Source organism: Cynoglossus semilaevis, chromosome 14 (genome assembly GCF_000523025.1).
Source record: "Cynoglossus semilaevis isolate Cse_v1.0 chromosome 14, Cse_v1.0, whole genome shotgun sequence".
Lineage (NCBI taxonomy): Eukaryota > Metazoa > Chordata > Actinopteri > Pleuronectiformes > Cynoglossidae > Cynoglossus > Cynoglossus semilaevis.
Genome location: NC_024320.1, coordinates 17,506,571 through 17,530,225, shown reverse-complemented (window position 1 = coordinate 17,530,225; position 23,655 = coordinate 17,506,571). Strand labels below are relative to the sequence as shown.

Genomic DNA, 23,655 nt, shown 5'->3' with positions numbered 1-23,655 from the left:
TGGAAGCGCTGTGGCTAACACACATTTAGTGGAACTAAATTATTCATTAGATGCGTTGGGGTACCATGTTTTAGTGAACACCAGGGTTAAACCAAAAGCCAAACATAGGATATATTTATCACAGGACGATATTTTCAAAAAGAAATTCCCGCTAACAGCGAGTTTGCCAAACCATCCTCGTGTATAGTGATTACTTAATATCAGCATCAAGGCTTTTACATTATTTTAAATGGTTGCTAGGAGAAAGCTAATTGAAATTATTTTTGTATTACCCCCCATAATATTCAGTAAACAGTCTACCTTTATGGACAATATGGCTGCATACAGGATGGTGTGAAATGTGTTGTTTGTAAACGAGATTGATTAAGTCAAACATAGACAGGCCAACTGTCTTTGGATCTTAAAGGTAGAAATCGAAAAAAAACTATTTTTGTTGTGTGACATAAGGAACAGAGGTCTCAGAATGAGCAATATTTACATTCAAGAGCCTCCAACTAATGGAAAGGTGAGCGCAATTTTTCTTATTTGAAACCAAACCCATTAATCTTTCTTTTTGCGTTCACTCAACGAAGCCCTGCACGATATGCTAAAGATGTCGTTGTCTCAAAATTAAAATGCATGGATGCATAGTCACTTATGTCCTTTATCTGCATAGATGCCATGTTACCTTTGCAGAGCTCTTAATTCGTTCATATGGATAACTTCAAGTAGACAAATACGTCTAAATATTATCTTTAGTTCTACTTATGTTCCTCTAAATAATATCTCTTCAGGTCCTGTTAAAGACCTCGGCAGGTGACATTGACATTGAGTTGTGGTCCAAGGAAGCACCAAAGGCATGCAGGAACTTTGTACAGCTGTGCATGGAAGGTAAGATTACTGTAAACAAGACAACAAGTCAATAATCAAAAAATGAATGAGAAGACATTAACAAGATTACAGTTTTACTATATGAATGTAGTTATAAAAAGTCATAAAATATATAAATGTGAATTATAATCTTCCCTATATATATTGTTGTGCTCTTATTTTAACACAAAATACAGTAAACAGACTGACACCTAGACATATATAAAAAATACAGTATAATACACTTAATCTTGAATTAATATATCAATGATCAATGAGCAAAACACTGAATAAAGACTTTTAGATTTGAGATTACCAGTAGATGAAGTTATTGAATGTTGATTGATTATCAGTCTAGTAAACTGTGACTCCTGTGTCTTATGTAATTCCTTCCTTTACCTAGGTTACTACAATGGAACAATATTCCACAGAGTGGTGCCTGACTTTATTGTACAAGGTGGAGATCCAACTGGAACAGGGACAGGTGGAGAATCCATCTACGGTCGACCATTCAAGGTCAGAGCGTTTCTTTACTTTAGAACTTTACTTTACTCTGTTTTTTGTCTACTTCTCATTCTTGTTTAATCTACTGTAGTTTCATCAGTCAATCAGTGATGACACCAGCGTTTTATTCCTGTAGACAAGTTTGACAACCTTTAATTTAGTAGATAGTAAACTCAACATGTTTGTCACACTCATACTGACTTTGTTAATTTCTTATTACTTTTCAGGATGAATTCCACTCCAGACTGCGTTTCATCCGCAGAGGTTTAGTCGCCATGGCCAATTCTGGGCCACATGATAATGGCAGTCAGTTCTTCTTCACCTTGGCACGTGCGGATGAGCTCAACAACAAACACACCATTTTTGGCAAGGTAGAATAGTAGTTATAATCTATTTCATCATGTTTTTCTGCAAAATGTCATCTTTGTTTGTTTTTTTTTAATGAATCCCATGGTAACAATTTTAAAATCTAGCATCTCTTGCTCTTTCACCATTACAGGTCACTGGAGACACAATTTACAATTTGCTCAGATTAGTAGAAGTTGCATGTGACCAAGATGAAAGACCTCTGAATCCACACAAAATCAGATCCGCTGAGGTATGTTCCACTTCTATTTTTACATTTCTAGTGTTTCCAACACTTTACAAACTGCTACTGTATTTCCTAGGTGCTTCATTCACCTTTTGATGACATAGTGCCCCGGGAAAAAAAGAAAAACAGAAAGGAAAAAGACAAAGAGGAGGAAAGGAAATCACAATTGAAAGCAACAAAGTGAGTTCTCTGAGTGTCTTTTGTTTAGGAAACACTGTTGTCAGTATCTGACTTTTTACATTTTTTACACATTAGGGAGTAAGCGACAGTGTCTGCAATATCATATTTGACCATTTGGTGTGGTAGTATTCACAGACGATACAACTTTTCTCATTCGGAGGTGGCATTCTGTTCACCCATCAGCATAGACGGCCCAGGCGGGCTACTAGACCACTGAATACATCACTGACTGACACTGACTGGGCCACTGACTAGACCACTGACTAGACCACATACATGTAATTTCCAGCTCTGGCTGCTGTGTTTGTCAACATAATTCGGTGAAAAAGACATGTGACATTGTAATAATTGCTTCAGGAACTTTAGTCTGTTGTCCTTTGGAGAAGAAGCTGAAGAGGAAGAAGAGATGGTGAATCAAGTCAGCCAGGTAAAAGTGTGTGTGTGTGTGTGTGGGTGTGGGTGTGTGTGTGTTCCACCTCCGTCCTGCCTATAAAAGGTCTCAGTCAATTTTCTGTCCTGTGTTTTATTAGACATTTAAGGGAAAAAGCAAAAGCAGCCATGACCTTCTGAAAGATGATCCCAGACTCAGCTCTGTTCCAGCAGTTGAGAAGTAAAAATAATTAACAGTTAATTAATTCTCATACATTGTTTAATGTGTCCAATTTATGAATTCTATTTTTCTTCTCTGTTGAAGGAAGAAGAAGAAAAGGCCACCTGGAGATGCAGCAGAGGTAAATCTCATGATATGCATCTTTTAGTGAGTTGTTAACCAGTGACTAAATGTGAGTTTCAACGTATTTTTTCAGACAAATGACGACAAGGTTGACGGCGATGCTGACAGTGACATGGACGAAGATGAAGACTATGATTCTGACACAAAAGAGAGGATGAGGCAGCTTGTCAACCAAAAGTTAAAATTAGACAAAGATAGAGAGAAAGCAGCAGAGCCTTTGGAGGAGGAGCGTGGGAAGAAAACCAGCCGCAGGTAAGGACTGCATTTTTCTCCGCAGAGCTTGAAGTTTCTGAATTTCTTCCTGTGCTTTGTTTTTAACGTCTTCATCTTGTGGTATTTGTATTAAATGATAACAACCCAATGGGGGCGCTGTTGTGCTGTGTAATGCGGAGGATCCATGCTGAAGCTCTAAAGGATTTAAAGGTCCTGTCCTGTTAAATTACAATGTGATTATCTAAATATTGATGCTGTATTTACGATAAGCAAAGTTTATTTTGACAATACGACTGAGATGATATTTGTCTGATCAACAGTCCAGAAACTAAATGTTACATTGACTAGATCTCTAGTTAAACCCACCAAACCTGAGAGGCTTGTGTTTTTGAAATGATCACCTTTATTCATAATTCATCACCATTCCAGAATCAGAAGTAATAAACTGTATCATCCAGTAAAATAAGACATGACAAAAATGACTAATAATACACTGCTACATGTTAACCTGAGGATGGTTTAGTTCACATGTGCAAAAAAATGACACCTGTAAGGACCGTGTGCCCTCTCTCACCCTGTGTTCCAAACAAGTTCAATCAAAATCTTAAATATATATATAAATATATTGAGCTAAGCTGCTCTCCTTGATAAGAACATGATACTGACAGAGAAACAGACTGTGGGTTTTTTTATATAGAGCACATGCTTTCTTTAGATGTGAGTATTTCCACATCAGATTGGAGAATGGGTGGATGAAAGAAGACTGTGTCACTGTGCAAACACGCTTATCAGTCCCACGCCGTGTTAAATTTATATCTTCTTACAGGCTTAGCTGAAAAACATCATGCCTGAATTCAAACCTCTACTTTATTTCTACGCTAATAATGTATATTATCATGTGTTGCAAAACCAATAACTCTCCTCTGTGTAACATTATTATAACACAACGTACCACCCACCCAAAAATGTGTCCTTCCAAGTACCACCATTACGGCCAACATTTAAATACAGCACAGTTCAGATCAACAAAATGTATACAAAGATGATTAGCATTTAAATTTAGTGCTGTAACCAAACACAGTTTACTGGATAAAAGTATCAATATTCCCTGTGTTTCCTACCTCTTTTTTTTTTGAGAATTCTGGTTTGGAGCTACAGTACACCTGCCATAGTTTTTATCTCTTAATTTCATGTACCTCTACTATTTTACTAATAGAAGAAATTCCCTTGCTCACCACCAGAGGGAGCCTGAGTATAACCAGTTGTATGCATACCATAGTTTGAGAACCACTGCATAGGGGTTAAAAAGTTTTCAAATCCCAGCTGCAATGGTAATCTAGAAAGAGCAAGTGCTCCTTTATCATGAAATATATGGCTTGACTTTTTTTATATATATATATAACTGCAAAGATGCATAATATTTGCTCAATACACACATCTGATCGCTGCAACACTGATGGAGTATTAGCCGCATGGAGTAGAAGCTACTTTTTGTTAGCGTAGTTTGTAGAGTGAGATTTATGTTTATTATATAAAGTGTGTGTGTGTGTGTGTGTGTGTGTGTGTGTGTGTCCTGACTGACAGCCAGCTGATTGCTGACAGTCTATAGCATATAAAACACAAGCGCTGATTGTTTTGCTACAAGAGCTGAAACTTTACAGAGTGGTTTGTCTTGGAAGCCAATCAGAGAGCAGGCCGCTAGGTACAGTGTTAGTCCAGGACAAAAGGAGCATTGTTGCTGTTCTCCCTCTGCTGCTTTGGTCTTTCAGCAGCTCTGTGTAGACGACAAAACATCAAGTGCTATCTAATCACCTGGGGGTAAAGAAAAGGATGTCAAAAAGCACTTTTCTCAGTTCTGTTTGATTAACTTGATAATGCAGGACTTTGCTTGTCTGCACTTTTACTCAAATTCCTCCGGAACTAAAAGTGTGAGGCTTGAAACCTTTTTTTTTTTTTTTTTTTAAAGAAAAGCTCTACAGTGACTTGTGTACCAGGTCTGTGCCAAGAGGGAATAAACTCATCGATTTTAACAGTGAAATTGGGAGTGTCCTTGAAAACCAAAGCTTCTACGTCAGGCAGAGAGCCTCCGGCTCCTGCCAGATAAAGAACCAGAACAAATGAAGAACTCAAAAGATTAGTCACAACGTAATCAGCAGAGATTGTGTTTTCAGTGGAAGTGTGCCTTGGCACACTGCAGTGTTTGATATTGGAGCTACTTCTTCTTACTTTCCTTATTCGCCCGAGTTCATACGTCTTGTACGTTGTTACAAATCAAATCTGGTTGTGCCATCTTTTTCACATTGGCCGACTACAGAGAGAGTACGGAGATCAGCGTATGCAGTAGTCGCCACTTTTGTAGAACCCGACGGGACATGACTGGGGAAGCAAAACACTTCCATATGGCTGTGGGACACCGTCTGATCTGCTACTGCCAGCAGGGCCAAACTCCCTCCCTCCTAAAGCAGTTCTTTTCCGCATTACTCCAAGTTATTAGGCTTGTTATCACATCATTATAAATAATGTATGCAAATGTAACGGCATGCTTTATGAACAAAGATGCAGATAAAATGTTTGGGAACCAGTGATAAAGGGTGAATGTTGACTCATTAGGCCTGAAGTTTCTTAAGATTTTGTCTGAACAATTTAAGGAAGTTCACAACAATTCAGTTATATTATTTTCAATGTTTTCATTTGTTGGTTTTGTCTATTATTGATTCCCTCATTTCTTTGCGTTAACTTTCGGGGATTTGGTCTTTCTCTGGATGACCAGGTTCCTTTGGGATTTTGGTCAGTGTGGATAAACAGTAAAAGCGACATCAGACAAACTGAGTAATAATCGCCGTTCAAGCGCGGTCATTTCTCCCAGTGCCATGTCCCTGTTTATTAATCGTCTGCACCTGTCTCTCGTCATTGGTCAGAACCCAGCGCTTTCGGAGGGAAAGTTTGCAAAGATCAAGAAAAGCGTTTGCCGCCGCATTTGTGCAGAAAACTGCTTGAAATGATCCAGTTCTTGGCAGCAGGCAGTTGTATGTTTTGGAACGTCCAAGTTTACACATCTCTGGCCCACTGTAGCATGTCTGCCTCCATATGGGACACTTGCTCACAGGAAGGAGTTTCAGACAGAAATGCATGTCTAGGATGTGGGATAAGACATTTTTTTAAAAATGAAAAAGAATAAGCAGCAGAGTCCTGGAGTGCGATCAAAGTCGTCATTTGATATTGCGAAAGTTCTCTCTTGTCGTGAGGTTCCTAGCAAACTAGCGAATGTATATGAAACTTAGAAGTTAAAGTTAACACCTACAGAGGAGATGACATTTATAATCCATGCACGATTCTTTACTGTCTTTCAACCAAACTAATGGACTGAAGGTTAAAGGCTCTGGTCAGTGATTATCAGGCAGAAGATGAACCACAGTCCGTGGAGGACCCTGGTCCACTGGGTTGGTAATGTGTTGCTCTAGATCACTCTGCAAAGTCGTGCACATTCCTGTGTTGAGGTTGGATTCCTTCGCTGCCGCTCACAGTTCTCCTTGGCTTTTAACCAAGCCATGGAGTGCCCCCTGAGGGGAGCTCACCCAGCAATCTTGTTATTCTAGCACATTCATCCACACCACTTGCTCAGTCATTAGACCGCTCTGAGTCCACCAGGCAGAAGCTGCTGCCGCCACTTCCGTCTGTGAAGCCCACTAGGACAGACGTGGTGAATTTGACTTTTACACACACACTCGACTCGTCAGGTCTGTGCCGTGGCCGTAGTTTAGCTTAAATTTGTTAGATCTAATCAGTGGCTCCTTCTCTGAAAGTCACTTGAAGACTGGAAAATGAGAATGCAGAGAAATCCAAAAAAGGCAAGGACGCCTGTTTTGTGCATTTTGGAAAACTACTGAATTTTTGATGAACCATACAGTCATCACTGTACTATTTTTAAGGTTGTCGAATTCCTGTGTCAGCCTCAGACTCCTGCCAGACACTGGAGTATTAAATGCAAGGCTCTGAATCATGAGGAACTTCTTGGTCCACTGCCAATCACTTCATATGCTTTCTTTATGAAAAGTTAATCATCCACAGCTCTCTAGGTTTCACTTTTTTTGTTAGTTTTTCTAAATCAGCTCTGCGTCGACGCAGGCCATGAGGAAGGGGAGTCGGTCACTGGAAGTGTTAATTTCAGGTTGTTTATTTGGTCACTGATGATAACCACTGTGCGACTCTGTTTTTAATGATTACTGCTCTTCTTCATACAGTTTTGGTGGTGATGCGTAGAAGAATAGACACTAAGATGTGTCTTCTGTGGGGTTTTTTTCACTGAGTGCATCACAGACAGATGTTTCATTCTATCAGCTCTTCTGTCTGCTTTGATTCTGAAACTTTAGATGTTGCTGTTCACCTTGAGTAAAGTTATGAAGTTAAGTTTTATTACATTCATGTATTACATTCTGTTGATGAAAACATACAGCGCGGTGACTGACTGACAGCAATTTTTTTTCTTTTTTTCTATTTAGAACTAGTTATCTGTGGGCATTGGAATTGTTTTGCTCATTTAGGTATTAGCTTAAGAAAAACCTTTCAAATGTGTCAAAGTTTTACTATTTTTTAAAATGAAAACACTTGTCATTACTTGTCATTTAGCTTTTTTCTGCTTGTCATAATTACTTTTCAGTATTTTTTTTAGACTCTCCATAGACAGATTTGATAGTTGTAAAATGCTATTAAAGCTTGATTCAAAGAAACATATATATATATATATACATGTATATGCAGTACTGTATACTGTATATTTATACATATAAATGTACATATATACAGTATATATGTTTATATTTATATATACATACACACATGTATGTATATGATTTATATATTACATAATCACAATTGGCACAATTAATAAACTAATAAAATAAAGTTTCAGCATTACCTCTGCGTGGACGATCTTCAATAATATATGCTGCGCTTCTAGAAAAATAAAGTGATTTGTCCAGACAATGTTGTTGAGGCACAAAAAAATTATATTTTGTGCAGTGTTGGGATGTAAAGGTCTGTGGACACCTTGGGGCTCAGGAATTTTGCTGAGCCCCGAGGTGTGTCGTAACAGGTGTTGTTGGGACTTTTCCTGGCCTTTCTGGCCTCTTTCTGTTCGTTGGCAGCGAGGTTTTGGAGTGGATTGTTTGGCTGTTGCTCTGGTAACATCTCTTGTTTTCTGAATGGCAGCATGTCAAGGCAGGCAAAAAATGATCACTCAGTCCAAAGCTCTGCTCTCTGCAGAATATATGTGCATATAAAAGCTCACCTCTCAGTCCTGGGTGTAAGGAAGAGCCTGAAGTCACGTTTAACACAGAGTGAACCATAATAAAACTCACTTGTGTCAGGCAGTCTTTTAGGTAAACGATTAAATCATCTATGACTGGGATATAAGGACAAAGAGTATTCATGCCATATTGATAAATGGTAGGGAATTGAGGAGTCCAGGTAATCCACCTGCGATGGTAGCATGTGATGCAGTTAAAAGCTGTTGCTGTGTTACAAAATATAAACTGGTAAAAGATAAAACATTATTTATCTCATATCTGAAAACATTAAAGTTAAAATAGTATGGTATAACATTTAAAAAATTAAAAAGTAAAAGAAAAATTTTGAATAAACTATCAACGCAAATTCACTGAAAATTCAGAGAGAAGACAAGAAAACTACATAGTGGAATAGGTATTCATTAAAAAAAAGGGGACGAGAAAAACACTTTTTTCAGTTTTCTTAACAACCAGACATGTCAGAAAAGGGTTTGCAGCAGGTTAGGGCGATAAAGAATGTATTTGGGAGTAAGCAGAGTCTGCTGAAACAATCAAAGAAGTAAATTACAAAGCTAATAAATGAGATAAAATGCAATTGGATTGTCACCGGAGGTGAGCAGGAGAGACTGGATTATGTATAGGCAGATCAAACGCAATAAAAAGTTTTGAATAATGTCATACAGGCGAGAATGATTGAGATGATGATGAGATGATTCTGATGTAAGATGACAAGGGGACGTTGGGGCTGTAATGGACAGCTGCTGCCATACATAATAATATGATTATTATTGGATGCCATTAATGAGGACCTGAACATGGTTTTTGTAATAGTACAGGTGGAAGGTCATAAATAACCTGTGTTTAGTATTCCTGAGAGAGAAACATGTTACTTATTATCACTCAATATAATAGTCAGTTTTTTGCGTAACATGTAGCGTTAAACACGAAAACAGAGTCAGAATGAGAATCCAAAGGTCAGAATAATATGATATACATAGAGAGAGTAGGATACAGCGATACTTGTATCAGACCTGATACTTCATTCAAAAACTCGCCCTTGAAAACATATGCCAATCCAGAGATCCGATACCCTGTAATGGCTTTCCACGACTTCAGTCTGAAAGACTTCTATCCTGGCCACTGCTGACGTACAGTATTTATGTCCTATTTTTTTGCCCACCTACTGGGGTAATTATACATTTTTAATCTGTAGAGAAAGACACAATTGGTTCAAGTGGATGCTACCAGTGGGTCTTGAAGTCATTTGTTTTAATCTGAGTCACATTAACCTGCTCCAAGTAAAATGTGTCTGAAAAAAAAAAAAAAAAAGGTTTGTTGTCATTGCCTCTAGACAGAGCAGAGCACGAGGCTTCCTCAGACAGGCCAGGTTTGACCCTGCCAACCACTTTGGCTCCTGGCAACTTCAGTCTGGATTCAGCTGCAGTTTTTCCCCCCTTTTGCTTAAGGAAAGCAGCGGACTAACAACTGCATGTTTGACTGATTCCTCATGTGTATCCTCAGGAGCAGCGGGGAAGCTAACGAGGAGGAGACATGACATCAAGTTGGCCACAGCTGTTAATATTTGCAGAGGCACTTAAAGTTAAAATGTCACTGGGTCTGATGCCTGGATGCTCTGTCGCAGACGATGTCGGAGAATCAAACAGAGATAACACGAGTGCTGGACCGCTGCAAACACGAGCATGAATGTTCCAGATAAAAGAGGAGAAATGGGTATAAATGAATGTCAGCGCTGAGACGCAGATGGAAGAAACAAAGGCAGCCATTGTTTGGTCTGGAGACGCCTCACATGTTTCTAGGCCAGAGGCCCAGACTGTGCAGCTTACCTGTGCGTTTGAAGCTCTTTAAAAGAGTAGGATACTAAGATGTCGGGCAGTACAATCATGGCAGTAGGCTTTGATTAAGAAACCGGTAGAAATAGTCACTATGGCCCCACATCAGACGTTCATGTAGCCTTTAATTACTTTGGTGTCAGACTAACGGATGCCCCCGTTAGATAAGATTAATTTGAACCTTATTGATGCCACACTGGGGAAATTGTTGCCCATCCATCCACTTTCATCCGCTTATCCGTTACCCGGTCACGGGGGCAGCAGTCTCCATGACGCCACCCAAATCACACTGCACCGTACCAACCACTACTGGAAGGTACCAACCGCCCTAACTGGGATTCGAACTTGCCCAGCAGGTGAACCCTGGGGTTCCACACCACTGACAGAGACATTGCCTCTGGGTCAAAGCGCCACTGGAAATTGTTGTAGTTCTTTTAGAAACAAGATGTGTAACTGCGCCAATTGCGATTTGATCTGGGGATTGTTAGAGAAGTGTTAGCTGTAGCTTCTCACACACTTGGGACAGGTACTTTACGGCCAAAGTTCATACCTCGAGAAAGTTCTGAGTGTGTTTTTCTATCTATGTAGTATTCACAGTGGATAAGACTTCATTTTAGTCCGGTTTTGACTCACTCTTTCTCGGTTTTCAATTAAGTCGTGAGGTCATTGTGAAGATTTTTTACTTGCAAACATTCATTTTATCCACAAATGTCTACTGCGTCCAAATGCTTTGGGCATGAAGGTTGTTTAAAAGTATTGAACAACATTATACATTATAGAGATTTAGAACACTCCACTGGGTGAAGGCATTTCTAGGTCAGAAGTGACTCTGTCAGCATGGTTTCCTTTGTTCTCAGGCAGTACTGCTGAAAAGACAATTACTCATCCTTAAACAAGAAACACATTGACGTTGTTCCTGGCTCGACTTTCCTTTACCTCGAAACATCCTTTCTGGAACTTTCCAGGAGTCTGGAGGAGGTAGCAATTATTTTATCGAGGCTCCATAAAATTCATCGGAGTAACACACGCTTTATAGTACTTCATGGTACACACTGCGCCCTGACACTTGCACTGTAAATTTTATGTTGGTTTTATATGCCCATATAATTGGCTATGGACATTAAATGCAGAGAAGCATGATGTTTGTGAGCAAATAATGTTTGTTTGTAAAAAAAAAAAAAAAGGCCAGTTTTCTGTTAACTCTTTACATGTCGGGAGACAGTTTTTAGTTTTCTGTTTTCACTTTCTCATGATATTTTTTAATAATAAAAATCCAGTGATTGACAGATACAGAATGTGAGTCACCTAAACCCTGACATTTCTTTGTTCCTGTCCTAGTGAGGAGTTACGGAAAGAAGTTCGCCAGTTGAAGAAGGAACTGCAGGCCATAAAGCAAAAGAAGGAAGAAAAGTCCAAACCTGCAGAAGATGACATCAAGGAAGGTCAGTCTGCAAGAGATTCTGTATTTACCAACTGATGTGCATGGTAACCACACATCCAAACATTTGTTTGAAACTGATACCTCAGACGCACAGAACCCTGTTGACGAAGGCTAGCTCAACAGTGGTTACAACCACGTTTTCAAAAACACTTCCATTGTTTGAAGTCTGTTCTTGCAGTGTGAAATTCTCCGTGGTTGCTGTTGTCTGGTTCTATCTTTCCCAACAATTTTAACTGTCAACAGCTATGAACTGAAGGCAGGCCATTCAAACATACAGTGTAGTCCATCTATCTACGGTATGTCTACAAAACTACGTTTCTGTAACCTGCACATCATGAAGTGCAAATTACTGAAAGGTCTAGGTAAAAGTCACTGACTTGACAGAAGCACAAGTTGCAAAACGTCCTGTATGTGAACATTTACAGTAGCCTTAGAGGTATGGAGGTCTGAGATACTGTTACCGACGCACACTCTTGTCGTTACCTTAATGGTTTTTACGCCTTGCTTTAATAATTATAAGATGCCAAGACCAACATTTTGCCCTTGTTTTTAAAGTGACGCGCCTATCTTTTCATTGGCTAAGGACAAAGTTGTGAACTTTGACCTGTCATTTATCTTCATACAAATCACGATACCCCAACCACCTTTCCCTGATATTTTAGTAACTTTCCAGAGAGGGATATTTTCAGTGTAACATTTTTCGGTGAGTGTGGTGAAGGCATCAAGTATTCAACTTGTTAAAGTTAAACCAACAGAACTGAGTCAGTGAAAACCTTGTTTGCCAGTTAGGTAAAGTTTCAAGTAAACAATTATTGCATATTTTGGACTGAGAATGGGGATTGCACTAAGGGTTGGTCTCTCTGCTGTCCATGTCCCTGACCACCGTTGACGTCTCTCTGTGATGTTAAAAAAAGTGAAAGTATGAATGCATCCTCTTAGAAGGTGGTCTCTCCTACATTCCCTGCTAATGGACACTAAGACAGGCAACCCTCTGATTTTGTCAATTAATTGCAGACGTCTTTTCATTCTCCCCCAAAGGCTCTGCATTTTTGTGTTACAGCTCGCAGAAAATTGCGTGGGTAAAAATAGTTGAGTGGCCGCCATAGTTAGAAATTAAACTTAGTGAGTTTTACAGCTTTGGTCAGTGTCATTCTGTAAAAATCTGCCCCCCCCCCATACTTCCCCCTAAGAACTCCTTGGGTCTCCACCACAGTCCAGTGTGTCACAATGCCGTCAATCTTTCTTTTTTCCTTTTTGCTGATACTGAAACACGGTTTTCAAAATGACAAAAACCACTCAGGGCAGAGGTTAGCTTGAGGTTGTGCAAATGTGTTGTTGTAGTGCAATATAACACAATGGGTTCTACTCTTTGGGGGGGGGGATGTTCTGAAACTAAACTACAAGATAGATGCTAGCCAACATTTGCTGGTAACCATGAGGAGATTCTGTTGCTTAAACATGTTTTGTTTCCACAAACGGTGGACTGATGGTTTTATGTTTTTCAACCCAGGAGCCAATTCTTCAACTCTTTTAGGATTTCAGATTACATTTTGGTTTATTGTTAATTGATTTGTTTTTTTCTTGCATTAGTTTGTAACTATATGGTCAGGTTGTATTAATTCGTTTTCAAGGCTTATTGTCAACAGAAAAGGAACTGTCTGATAAAGCTCACCTGCTAAATTCTGAATTAGCTTAAAGTAACTCTGTGGTTGACGTTTATATTTTAACAAAACCTCAGGTTACAAATCAATACACTATGGTTTTATGGTCTCTAAACATGCTCAAAATATCATTACAAAGGCAATCTAACATCCAACCAGATATTAATGTTTGTCAAAATTTCTCACTGGGATGCAGCTTTGATTGACATTGAACGTCGGTGTTCCAAAAATATGTTCAACAAATGATCTCTCGAAATAATAAATAAATATTGTCTGAAATCCATTGATTTCATTGATAGAGATTTAATCAGTAGTTAATTGATAATACCTGACGTGGAATTAGATATGTAAGCTAAAAATAAGAAACAGGATTTTTCTTTTTTATGCTTCCATGTTTCTAAGCTTCTATTTTATGTTTACACTATTTTTATTTTAGGAATAAAAGAAAATAATCTTTTGAGTTTGGTCAAACACCAGTGCACATATTAAACGTATTTCTTCGGTTTGCTGATAGGTTTTTCAGCCATCATCACCTCACTTTTCATCACATAAATTGCAGCACTTCCCTGGCATCTGGATTTCTCTTTTTTAGTACAACCGCTGGGAACCAGGGCCAAAAATAAGAAGGCCATTCTGAAACCACTGTTCATTCAATACCCACCATTATCCTATTTAAAGATTATACAGGTCCGGCCTGTGTACTCTGAATGTCTCATTACACTGGTGAGAGAATCGTTGTTAAGATTTGTAAGTATTGAACGAGACAATTACCTCATTAATTACTTTTCTATTGTGTCTTTGTTAAAAAAGTCTAATATCTTCGTTTAAACAATCAGTGGTTGGTTAACTCACTGTTAATCATCAGCGTTGGACACCAAGCTGTAGCTGACAGACGTTTTTGACATTTCTTTTAAAAATGACCACAGTGGCGTGCTGCTGCGATTTTCTGTAAAAAAAAAAAAACAACCCTGTGGTCATTAAACAGAGAAAAAGCTTTTATCCCGTGAACGAGGCATTTGACGTCCACAACAGACCGGGGTTGCTACAACATCAGCAGCGTGATTTGTAGCTCCCTTGAACCCAGGTGACAGGAGAAGACAGGAATGCAGTTAGAAAGGCCATCAAACTCAAAGATAGTAGTTAGTGACAACAGCTGGAGAAGGTGATGTGTGTTGACCGTGTAGGACCTGAGGGCGTCATCCGTCAGCATCCAGCGTCATAGGCACCAGCAAGGAAGCAAAGTGAGAAAGGGTAGTTTGAGGGGGCTGGGGGGAAGGGGGAGGCAGAAAGATCACTTTCTGTGTCTCATAAATCAAAAAAAAGTTCTGCCCCACCAGCAGTGTGGGAGTCCTCTGTTGGGACACCAGGGGAAGTTGGGAAAGTGTGGCATTCAGATCTGCAAAGCTGTTATTGCTTGGAATTTGGAGTATCCTCAGCATAAAGAGAAATATGAGTATTTTTATGGTTTTCTGAAATACCAAACACTGGTGGGTTACATTTCTCCTGAGGTGAACTTCTTTTTTCTAAATACTACTTCTCTCTACTACAAGGCCTGCATCTAAGAATCTGGAGTCTAAAAAATATACAGTACCCCGTGTACCCCCATGTCAAGAAACAAATCCACGAATCCTATTTTCATTTTAGGCATTAATGAATAAATCCTTATATATTTTAATATGTTCAAACTGAGATAAGCACCAACAATGAGACAGATTTGGATTCTCATCAGTTATATTTTATGTCTCTCTTTTTTTCCTTATGTGATTAGTGCTTCAGGTTTACAGGAAGAAGAAGACCAGTTCCAGTACACGACCGTCTGTATTAATTGAGTTAGAGAGTTCTTCCTGGTCTGAAGGTTCCAGAAATAGATTGAGAACACGGTTAGTGGACGCTGTAGATATAGACTTAGCTTTTTAAACGAGCGTGAGTGGTTGTTTGTTTGGTTTCACTCTTATCCCTGTCATGGACTGGTTAACTGTCCTGGGTGTACACGATCCAGCCCAACCTTGCCAGATGCATGCTGGGACTGGCTCCAGCTCCCTCGACAACCCTGAGGAGATGAAACGATAGGTAGTGTCTTTATCTTGTAGGGAGACATGTTTTTGTTTACTGCAGTGATATTCCTCGTACACCCATCACCATTGTAGACCAAACAATAGTTCAGTTTACTCTCACAGAATAAACAGGATATCCTGTGCACTTCGTGTCAGGGTAAAGTGGTTGCTGAATTTGCATACGACAAGATGAAATAAATAGTGGTTGAAATTTAGGTTGAGTTAAAGCAGGGATTCCCAAAGTGTTGTGCGGGCAACCCTGGGGTGTACGACCTGCCACTAGGCGGTGTGCGAAATCTTACTTTCACATCCAAATTTATATTGTGAAAAAACGTACCATTAATGACCTACTCTGTATCTTGGATTTATATTTATTTCTATGTCCCTAAAAGCCCTGTCTGTATTTTCTCTCTTTTTTTTTCTTTCATTAAGGGTTGCTGAGGTGAATTTAGCACAGCTGGCTCAACATGTTGCTTTTCTCTGCCTGCTCAGAAAGTCAAACTATTGCAGCAGAATGTTTTCTCTCTTGCATCATTTGTTTTGTGCACCTCAGTGAGTCAGGGCGTCAAAGTCAGGGGTGGCACAGTTTGGCCTGCGCCGTGACACCGTGCCACGCAGGGCGAGCAAGTTGTGTGTGTGTGTGTGTGTGTGTGTGTGTGTGACATCACATTTTGTTGTGGAAAGAGCTGTCTGAGGCAGCCAGCAGTCTGTGCTCACTGTTTGCCACTCGGTGACACCACTGTCTACGTGTCTGAGCTCGGAGATTCACAGAAGCATATAAACTGCACTGGACACCGATGTCAGCTCACTGATTGTCCATGTGCTCAGCTGTGGTGAGTGACGTTACACCCACTGCCAAGGACGACTGGTTAGTGGAAAATGATTCAAAGCTTTGCCACCAGAGCCATGACTGTAGTCGTCCTGTCAGCCGCGACATGGAGCCTCTTCATTTGAGTTGGGAGTTTGTTGTGTAAAAGCAGATTCACAAAGAAACAATCTTTTTTTAATTTAAATGTATTTTATATTGTGCAGTGGTGCTTTGGCCCAGAGGCAACGTCTCTGTCAGTGGTTTTTCGGCCTTGGTTTCCTCATTTCCAGTTTTTGGTTTCTGCCAATAATTATCATTTGGTGTCTCCATATGTAAACTATTTAAAAGTACAACCACAGTATATATTTTTACTTAACATGATAAACCAGACAACCATCAGTAAAATGTTAAATGTATCAGTCAGTTGATCAGTTTTGATGTCAATAAGGCTTTTTCTTTTTTAAACTTGCGGAACGTCAAATCAGCTAATGTTCAATGTTTAAATGATGCCGTTGACGCAGCTGTACTTTCAGGGTTGGACATCGTCCTTGACGTGATGAAAACAGTGTGAAATTGTTCATCCATCACCTTCTCTTTCTTGTTTTCCTCAAAAGCTGTTGTGCGACCTTTCACCTTTGATGCAACTATGCTCCCTGTCCCTGTCTTTTTCTAAGAATTAAAGGGCTCTTACCTAACCTTGCCCTCTTCCCCATTGCCCGGAGCGACCACTTACATAAGGTTTGTGTATGAGAAAGCAGCAAAAATGTGGGTCATATATGTGCAAGATGAAGTGAAAGGTCAGCAGGTCAGGGCTACAGTCCGCTACGTCTCTGCAGAGTTTGGCAGAAGTATGAATCAGTGCGAGGGTGTCAGTCAGAGATGAGAGGTCTGGTAACTCATCTCTGCACTGTCCAAGCCTAACATGCATTATATCCTCCCCTCTGATCGTGTTCTGCCCATTCCAGCAGCACATCAATCGTCGAGCCCTGAACCGTCTACAGCAGCGGTATTTCCTCTCACCAGAGGTGTCGGCTCGTCGTGTCAGAGATAAGCTGTAACATGCATCAGCCAGATTGTTAGAGTTGGTTTTTAGGTCATTTTGGTTGGCACATTTTGATTAACCCAGAACCTTTTTGTCTATAATATTTGGACAGTAAAGTCTGCAGCTCATTTTGGAAGAGTTTCTGTGAAGTTAGTTTTGTTCATTAATAAATGGGAAAAGTCAACAGAAAATCTTCATTTGATTCATTGCACAGTTATGATGTGTAAAGATATGATGATTATTATTATGATCATAATATTACGATGAACTAGTAGTGAAATTATTACATCATAACATTATAATCAGAAGTTCATCCCACATCTTTTCAGCAGAAAAAACACCAACCACCGAAGCCATGGCCGAGTACCTGGAGGGAAAAAAGAAATATGAAGAACTCAAAAAACAGAAACGGAAGAAGGGCTCAAACAGAGAAGAACAGGTAATTCATTAAACCTGATGGATTGGGGTTTCTAGCACAGTTAATTATTCACTGTGTCCTGGTGAATTATATCTCTGCCTTCCAGACACTGGCTCTTCTGAACAGCTTCAAATCCAAGCTGTCTTCAGCCATCACTGACGATCCAGAGGAGGACGTGGAGGAGCTGGCTGAAGACGATGACAAAGGATGGTCAGTCACATTTTTAATACTGGTCAATTGGTTTTTTATTTTTATTTTTTTATTTTATTTATTGAAGACAATTCAATCCTAGCCTCTTGGTGAATTTAGAAACATCTCCAATTTGAGTATTAACATTTTACTTTATTTGTATGATTTATGATTTATTATACTCATTGACAACCTCAGTATCAGTATTTACAACATTGGGTACATGCTATTATTAAATTGCTGTACAACTACCAATAGAATCTCTTTAAGGATAGGATAGTGCAAGCCAACAAATCTAATTCCCTCTACTCTGTATCACAGAGCTGATCATTTCATAATTCTCCGTAGTTTAAAGCAGTTTCCCAAACTTTTTTTCCGGGGACCTGTATTTTAATAGTCACAAACCTTTGCAGCCCAAGTCAATAGACATTATTCATAAACTTTTAAGAAACATGATGCGAGACAACCCAAAAAAAGTCTGTTGTGATTCACCTGAGGGTCGCGACCCAGTCCATGGGAAACAATGGTTTAAAGGATTTATTCCATATTTCTCACTTTGCTGCTTACTTTTTTTCAAAATCAAAAGATTGTTATGTTTGTGATCAAAGGGTTGACAGTTCAAATCCTGGCCCTGACAGGACTGTGTTAGTTATTGAGTGGGTTCAGTTATGTTATATTCAGTTAAAAACCGCTGCACAGTGTGTCACTGCACGGCGACCACCCTGACCCTCAATGATCACTGTCACATCCAGCCCTTCAGATCCTCAGTCATTCTGGCAGAGACTGAGCCAAATAACCAACGAGACACAAAGAGCTGTGGCTCTCACAGTAGAGCTGTTCAGTCTGAAGATAACGAACGTGCCAATGTTAAATCATCCAATCAAAGCAGCCGCCACAGTCTAACGCAGTGGTTTCCAAAGTGGAGTCCATTAGAGTGCGGGCAAATTTACTGCACGGCCCAAAGTGGAGAAATTGCACTCATTTGTGATTTTATTCCTTTTGCTCAGTGTGAATTATAGTGTTTGAATTCAAACTAAAAAGCTGTTGATTTGTCAGAGAGTGGGAGGGGGAGCGGGGGGGGGGGGGGGGGGGGGGGGGGGGGGGAGGGGGAGGTAGGGTAAGACAGGAGGTGGAGAGAGGAAAAGAGAGAGAGGGAGAAGCTCTTAGACAGATTATTGCTCATTAGAGGCTGCCTTGCACCTTAATTCTGTTGTAGATGTGGACAACATAGACACTACTGCATTCCTCGTTCACTCACTCTCCCCAACAGCATGTGACTGACTCATTGGTCTGGTAGAGATAGATTGCATTACTTAAGTAGCCCAGATAAATCAGAGCCCCCACCTCAGTCAGTTATAGCTGAGTCATCACACTGGGTCACAACAATAAATTGAAATTGTTTGTCTCTGTAGCTGAGGCCCATTTGAAGTTGCCATAATTTCACTGGGTCACATTATGACAGCATTAAACTCAGGGCATCAATAAACATAAATAACACATAAATACTTAGAGCTCTGACGGATGTGAACTGGGTCACCAAAAAGTAGCTGCTGTGTAAACAGGCCTGGGTGACAGCACTGGCCGCAGCACTTATTAGCAGCAGACTCCTGGCGGCTCCTGCAGAGTTCAAGAAGCAGCTTGGCTGAGACGGTGTTTTATGGTCAGCAAATGTCGAGCCGGAGAAGTTGGCATGAGAAAGTACCGTTCATTAACCTCTGCTGGTTTACACTGTTGTTCTCCTGATACACTGCTCCGCGAACGCAGGTGTAAAAAAAAAAAAACTTTCCTCAGGAATAGTTGGGTCGTCTGCAGGAGACAGTAAACCGGTCTCAGATATGAAACCTGGACTTGAACCATGAACCTTTACACTCCACAAATCTGCAGCTCACCTCAGGTTCTGGTGACTGTGAACTTTACTGATCCCACACTGGAGACATTTTTAAAGTTCAACTATCATCTGTGTGTGAGGCTATACTTGTGTTTTTATGTGGACACGTCATAGTGGGGACATTTTCAGGTCAGAGGGTATTTTGAGGTTAAAGGTCAAGTTTGGATTTAGGACTAGAATTAGGTTTTTATGTAGAGTTAGGATACAGAGTGTGACTGGACAGACTGTAGTATGTGATAGTATGGGAGTACAATCTGTTGATGCCTTTGTCTGTGTGTGCGTGCGTGTTTTTATTTATTTGTGGGGACATATTTTTTTTAAAATACTTTTTTTGGGGACATGTTTCAGGAGTCCACTCTTTATGCGTTACATCTGTGTGTGAAGTGCAGACAAAACAACCTATGCTGGTGTGTTTGTGTTTCTCAGTGTGCGGCGGTGATTGTGGGGACACGTTTGGAAAATGACTGTTCTTTTCAGGACATTTCTTCTTGTGGGGATAAATGTGTGTGAAAGTTCAAGTAGCATCTGTGTGTCTGTGTGTACTTGTGAAGCTATACTTGTGAGGACTATTTTTTTATTCTTTTGTTTTTGGGACCTCCTGTATTCACTCACACACTGAGAGGGTATTTTGGGATTAATGCTTAAGATTAGATTATGCATTAGAATTTGGTTTGTATCAGAGTAAGGGTTAGGATTGGGCATATACAAAATAGTTAAAACAATTATTATTATTTCAGGTTTAGTTTTAGAGTGAGGATTAGATTTAAAAATAAGGATTAGGATTAATCATCTAGGTGATATTTAAGGGCTAGAGAATGCATGACGTCTGTGTAAAACGCACACAAAAACGTGCGTGTGAATGTGTATGTGTTTGTGTACGTGCATGCGCCTCAAGGTGGGATTTCACCCCACAGCCACCAGATCGGCCATCAGGAAATCAGCCCTGACACTATGTTTTCCTCTCATATTCTGTTTTTCACCAAAGATCTCAGAGTCTTACTACACTGGGTGAGGGTTTGAAATGAATACCATGTGTTTGAATCTGGGCAAAGTGTCTGTGTGTGTGTGTGTGTGTGTGTGTGTGAGATGTAGAATAACAAAATCTGTAGTTGCTATTAGTCTTCAGAAGCCCCCTTGAAGTATATGTCTGTCTGTGTGTGGGGGCCCTAATGAATTGGAGGGAAACCCTGGCTGGTCTTTGGAGCCCCTCCTGGTCACAGTCACCACAACAGGTATGATGAGAAGGGGGGGGGAGGGGGGCAGTAGCATAGCTCTCCTAGAAAAACACCAGTGGGAAGTCTGTGCCACTTTAGGAGCACTGTGAGTAAAATGTGGGTTACAACAGATCAGACTTTAGAAGTCAAGTCTGGGCCAAAGGAGGTAAACTATTCCATCTGGGTCTGTGTCTACAGATTTTGACTCTCCTTTCTCACCCCTCTCCCCCTCCTCCCCCCGCTTCGTTTCTTGGTCTATACTAACACACTGAATAGGCTTTAGACTTGGGTGAAAAGAGTCTGCTGTTTCCCCTTGTTGCCATGCTTTCTTAATCTCCTTAACCTTTACCATCCACAAAAAAGAACAAAAACAAATATATGACAGTGGCGTCCGTGAGGCCAGAGCACCGAGTTCTACAACAGTTCTGGGAGCCGTATGAGTTTGAGGCCGCACGGCCAGCAGACTGTCATCGCTGAGACTGCTATACAAATTATAAGAGGGGAACCACTCACACAGCGGGACGCTCACAGGGTCTGCCAGAGTCTAGCCATGACATTCTAGATGAGCTGTCACAACTCCTGCTGATTTCATAATAACACAGGAGAGGGCACCGAGCACGTGCACACACAAACAAGACGGCACACAGAGACGGGAGCAGACGCACAGTAGACCAGACAAACAGAAAATATTTAAAAATTTTACAAAAATGAAAAAGCAGCTGCTGTACTTTTTGGAGCCAGGTTGAAAAACAGTATCTACTGTTTCAGACGTACATGGACGGGACACAAGCTGATGTCAATCAGGAGCTCAAACTGGTCGAATAGAGCTGGAACTGTTGTACAGCTGCAGACATGTCTTTAATGTAAATTCAGGACTTCTGCCCCGGGCCTGGTCACACTCTTTGATTTAAGATCACGGCTCCGTGTGCGGGCAAATCTGCATCGACTATCGTGTTTTACTTATAAAGTTTGGGTTGAAATTATAGTCATTTTCCTGCAAGAATGAACCCAAAACAGTACCTGCATTTGATTCCTTCATATTAGAGTCCATTTTACTTTGTATTTTTTTAGTTTAAATCAGTCTAGAAACTGTGACCCTTTCCTCTCACATCAGGCCCTGTAACAACTCTTCATTGCTCCTCTATTAAATTAAAAGCCAAAAAGTCTCCTAAAAAACACTTGAAAGAGAAAATGACACTCTGTTTTTAGCCTTGACCTTCTGATTAAAGGTTGGGTTTTTCTAGAAAATAACTGGTATGACATGTTTTCCGACCACCTCAGGACTCTGGTGTGTTGTTTGTGGGGATAACAGAGTACATTTTCATGTAGTACAACTTCAAAGTGTCACACTGAAGTTTCGGAAGTGTAACGTGCAGTCAGGTAACGTGGATGTCACAGATAAACACAAATAAACAAAATATATTCAACAATTAAAGATATCGGGCGTTACTTATTACTACGTATCATCATCAACGGGTCAAACACTCAGCCAGGGTTGAGTTTAGTGTCTCATTGTCCTCATTGGTAGTTTATATCAGTAGGTCAACAATGTCAAAAGTTTGGAGACGAAGACAAGAAGCAAGACTTCCTGTAGGATTTGGTTTGTTTCGATACTTGGCGTTTGTAAAGATAACATTCAAATAAATTCACTATAATAGTCTTATTCTCTTTTTTATTTTTTTTTTTGATCCAGTTCATTTAGTCACTCTGCTTGGTAACAGCCTCTATGGTCAATATTTCACACCATATTTATATTTATAAGTAAATTGTATTTTTTGATTTAAAAAATAAAGGTTTTTCTCTGTAGTAATAATAACGTTAAAGTGGTGTTTGGCCTGGAGGTGGAAGTACAGAGCAGTGATTTAGTGGCTCCTCTGCTGCAGTTCTTTGATCTCTCTCTTCCTTTCTTCTCCCTTTGATTTAGGATGGGCCATGTACTACAGTTTGATGAGCAAAGCAGAAAAGTCAAAGATGCCAACATGCAGGACGAGGACACTTTTGAGATCTATGACCCGCGGAACCCCGTCAATAAACGCAGGAGAGAGGAGAGCAAGAAGATCATGAAGGAGAAGAAGGCCAAGAGGTCATGAGGTCATGAGGTCAGGCCAGGCCAGGTCCTGCTGCAGCCACATGATTGAAAGGACTGTTCTACGGCAACTCGTCCATCCACTTCAGACTTTCCCTTTCTGGCTGGAACATCTGGATCAAGGATACAGAGATTAGCACATACCACCGCTGTAATCTGTTAGAGAAACGCTCCTTCTTCTTGTGGAGCAACTGCAGCTGGACCACGTCGGGTTCACCTGCAGGTGTCAGCTGTGGTCACAGTAATGACAAGGTTCTTTAACTGATGACGTAATAATGTTTTCTTCATTCACTTTTGATCGTGTACAGAACTTCAGAACCTAAATGGCGAAATAAATGTGTGAAACACAAACGTCAACAGAATAAAAGTTGTTTTTATTTTTATCATGTTAAAGAATGTCAACTCATTATGGTTAATTAATTTGAGTAATAAAAATAAGGAAGATGTTTACTTCAAAGCTAATTGCATTTTTTTAAATAAGAATCCTTTGACAGCTGTAAGGTTAATAACCTCAACCCTCGTGTCATAGAGACAAAGACGACTTGAACTAAACATAAATAAAAAGTCCTTTAGCCACAGTTAGATTCACTCTTGACCTTTATCTAATGCCTACAAACCCCTGACCTCTGACCTGTACCTTGAGGTGAA

The 23,655-nt window shown here is 40.1% G+C and overlaps 1 protein-coding gene across 2 annotated transcripts; it reads left to right on the top strand.

Moving 5' to 3' along the window:
- The first annotated feature begins 76 nt into the window (after nt 1-76).
- On the top strand, nt 77-23,364 carry cwc27 (CWC27 spliceosome associated cyclophilin). Of its 2 annotated transcripts, none has more exons than XM_017039075.2 (14): nt 77-505; nt 774-870; nt 1,253-1,365; nt 1,581-1,724; nt 1,853-1,951; nt 2,022-2,125; nt 2,483-2,552; nt 2,656-2,735; nt 2,820-2,856; nt 2,932-3,110; nt 11,545-11,648; nt 17,545-17,651; nt 17,737-17,840; nt 22,846-23,364. In XM_017039075.2, the coding sequence occupies exons 1-14, from the start codon at nt 464-466 to the stop codon at nt 23,009-23,011; spliced, it is 1,446 nt and encodes a 481-aa protein (XP_016894564.1). In that variant the 5' UTR covers nt 77-463; the 3' UTR covers nt 23,012-23,364. The 2 variants fall into 2 exon arrangements, with proteins under 2 accessions (XP_016894564.1, XP_008323758.1); XM_008325536.2 differs by having other exon boundaries at nt 17,542-17,651.
- Nucleotides 23,365-23,655: the final 291 nt, after the last annotated feature.

What these genes read in the sequence shown, in the direction of transcription:
- cwc27 (XM_008325536.2), top strand. Translation starts at nt 464, where the DNA reads ATGAGCAATATTTACATTCAAGAGCCTCCAACTAATGGAAAG. An exon ending in TGTACAGCTGTGCATGGAAG is followed by an intron (nt 871 to 1,252) that starts GTAAGATTACTG and finishes TCCTTTACCTAG; the next exon opens with GTTACTACAATGGAACAATA. An exon ending in GGGAAGAAAACCAGCCGCAG is followed by an intron (nt 3,111 to 11,544) that starts GTAAGGACTGCA and finishes TTCCTGTCCTAG; the next exon opens with TGAGGAGTTACGGAAAGAAG.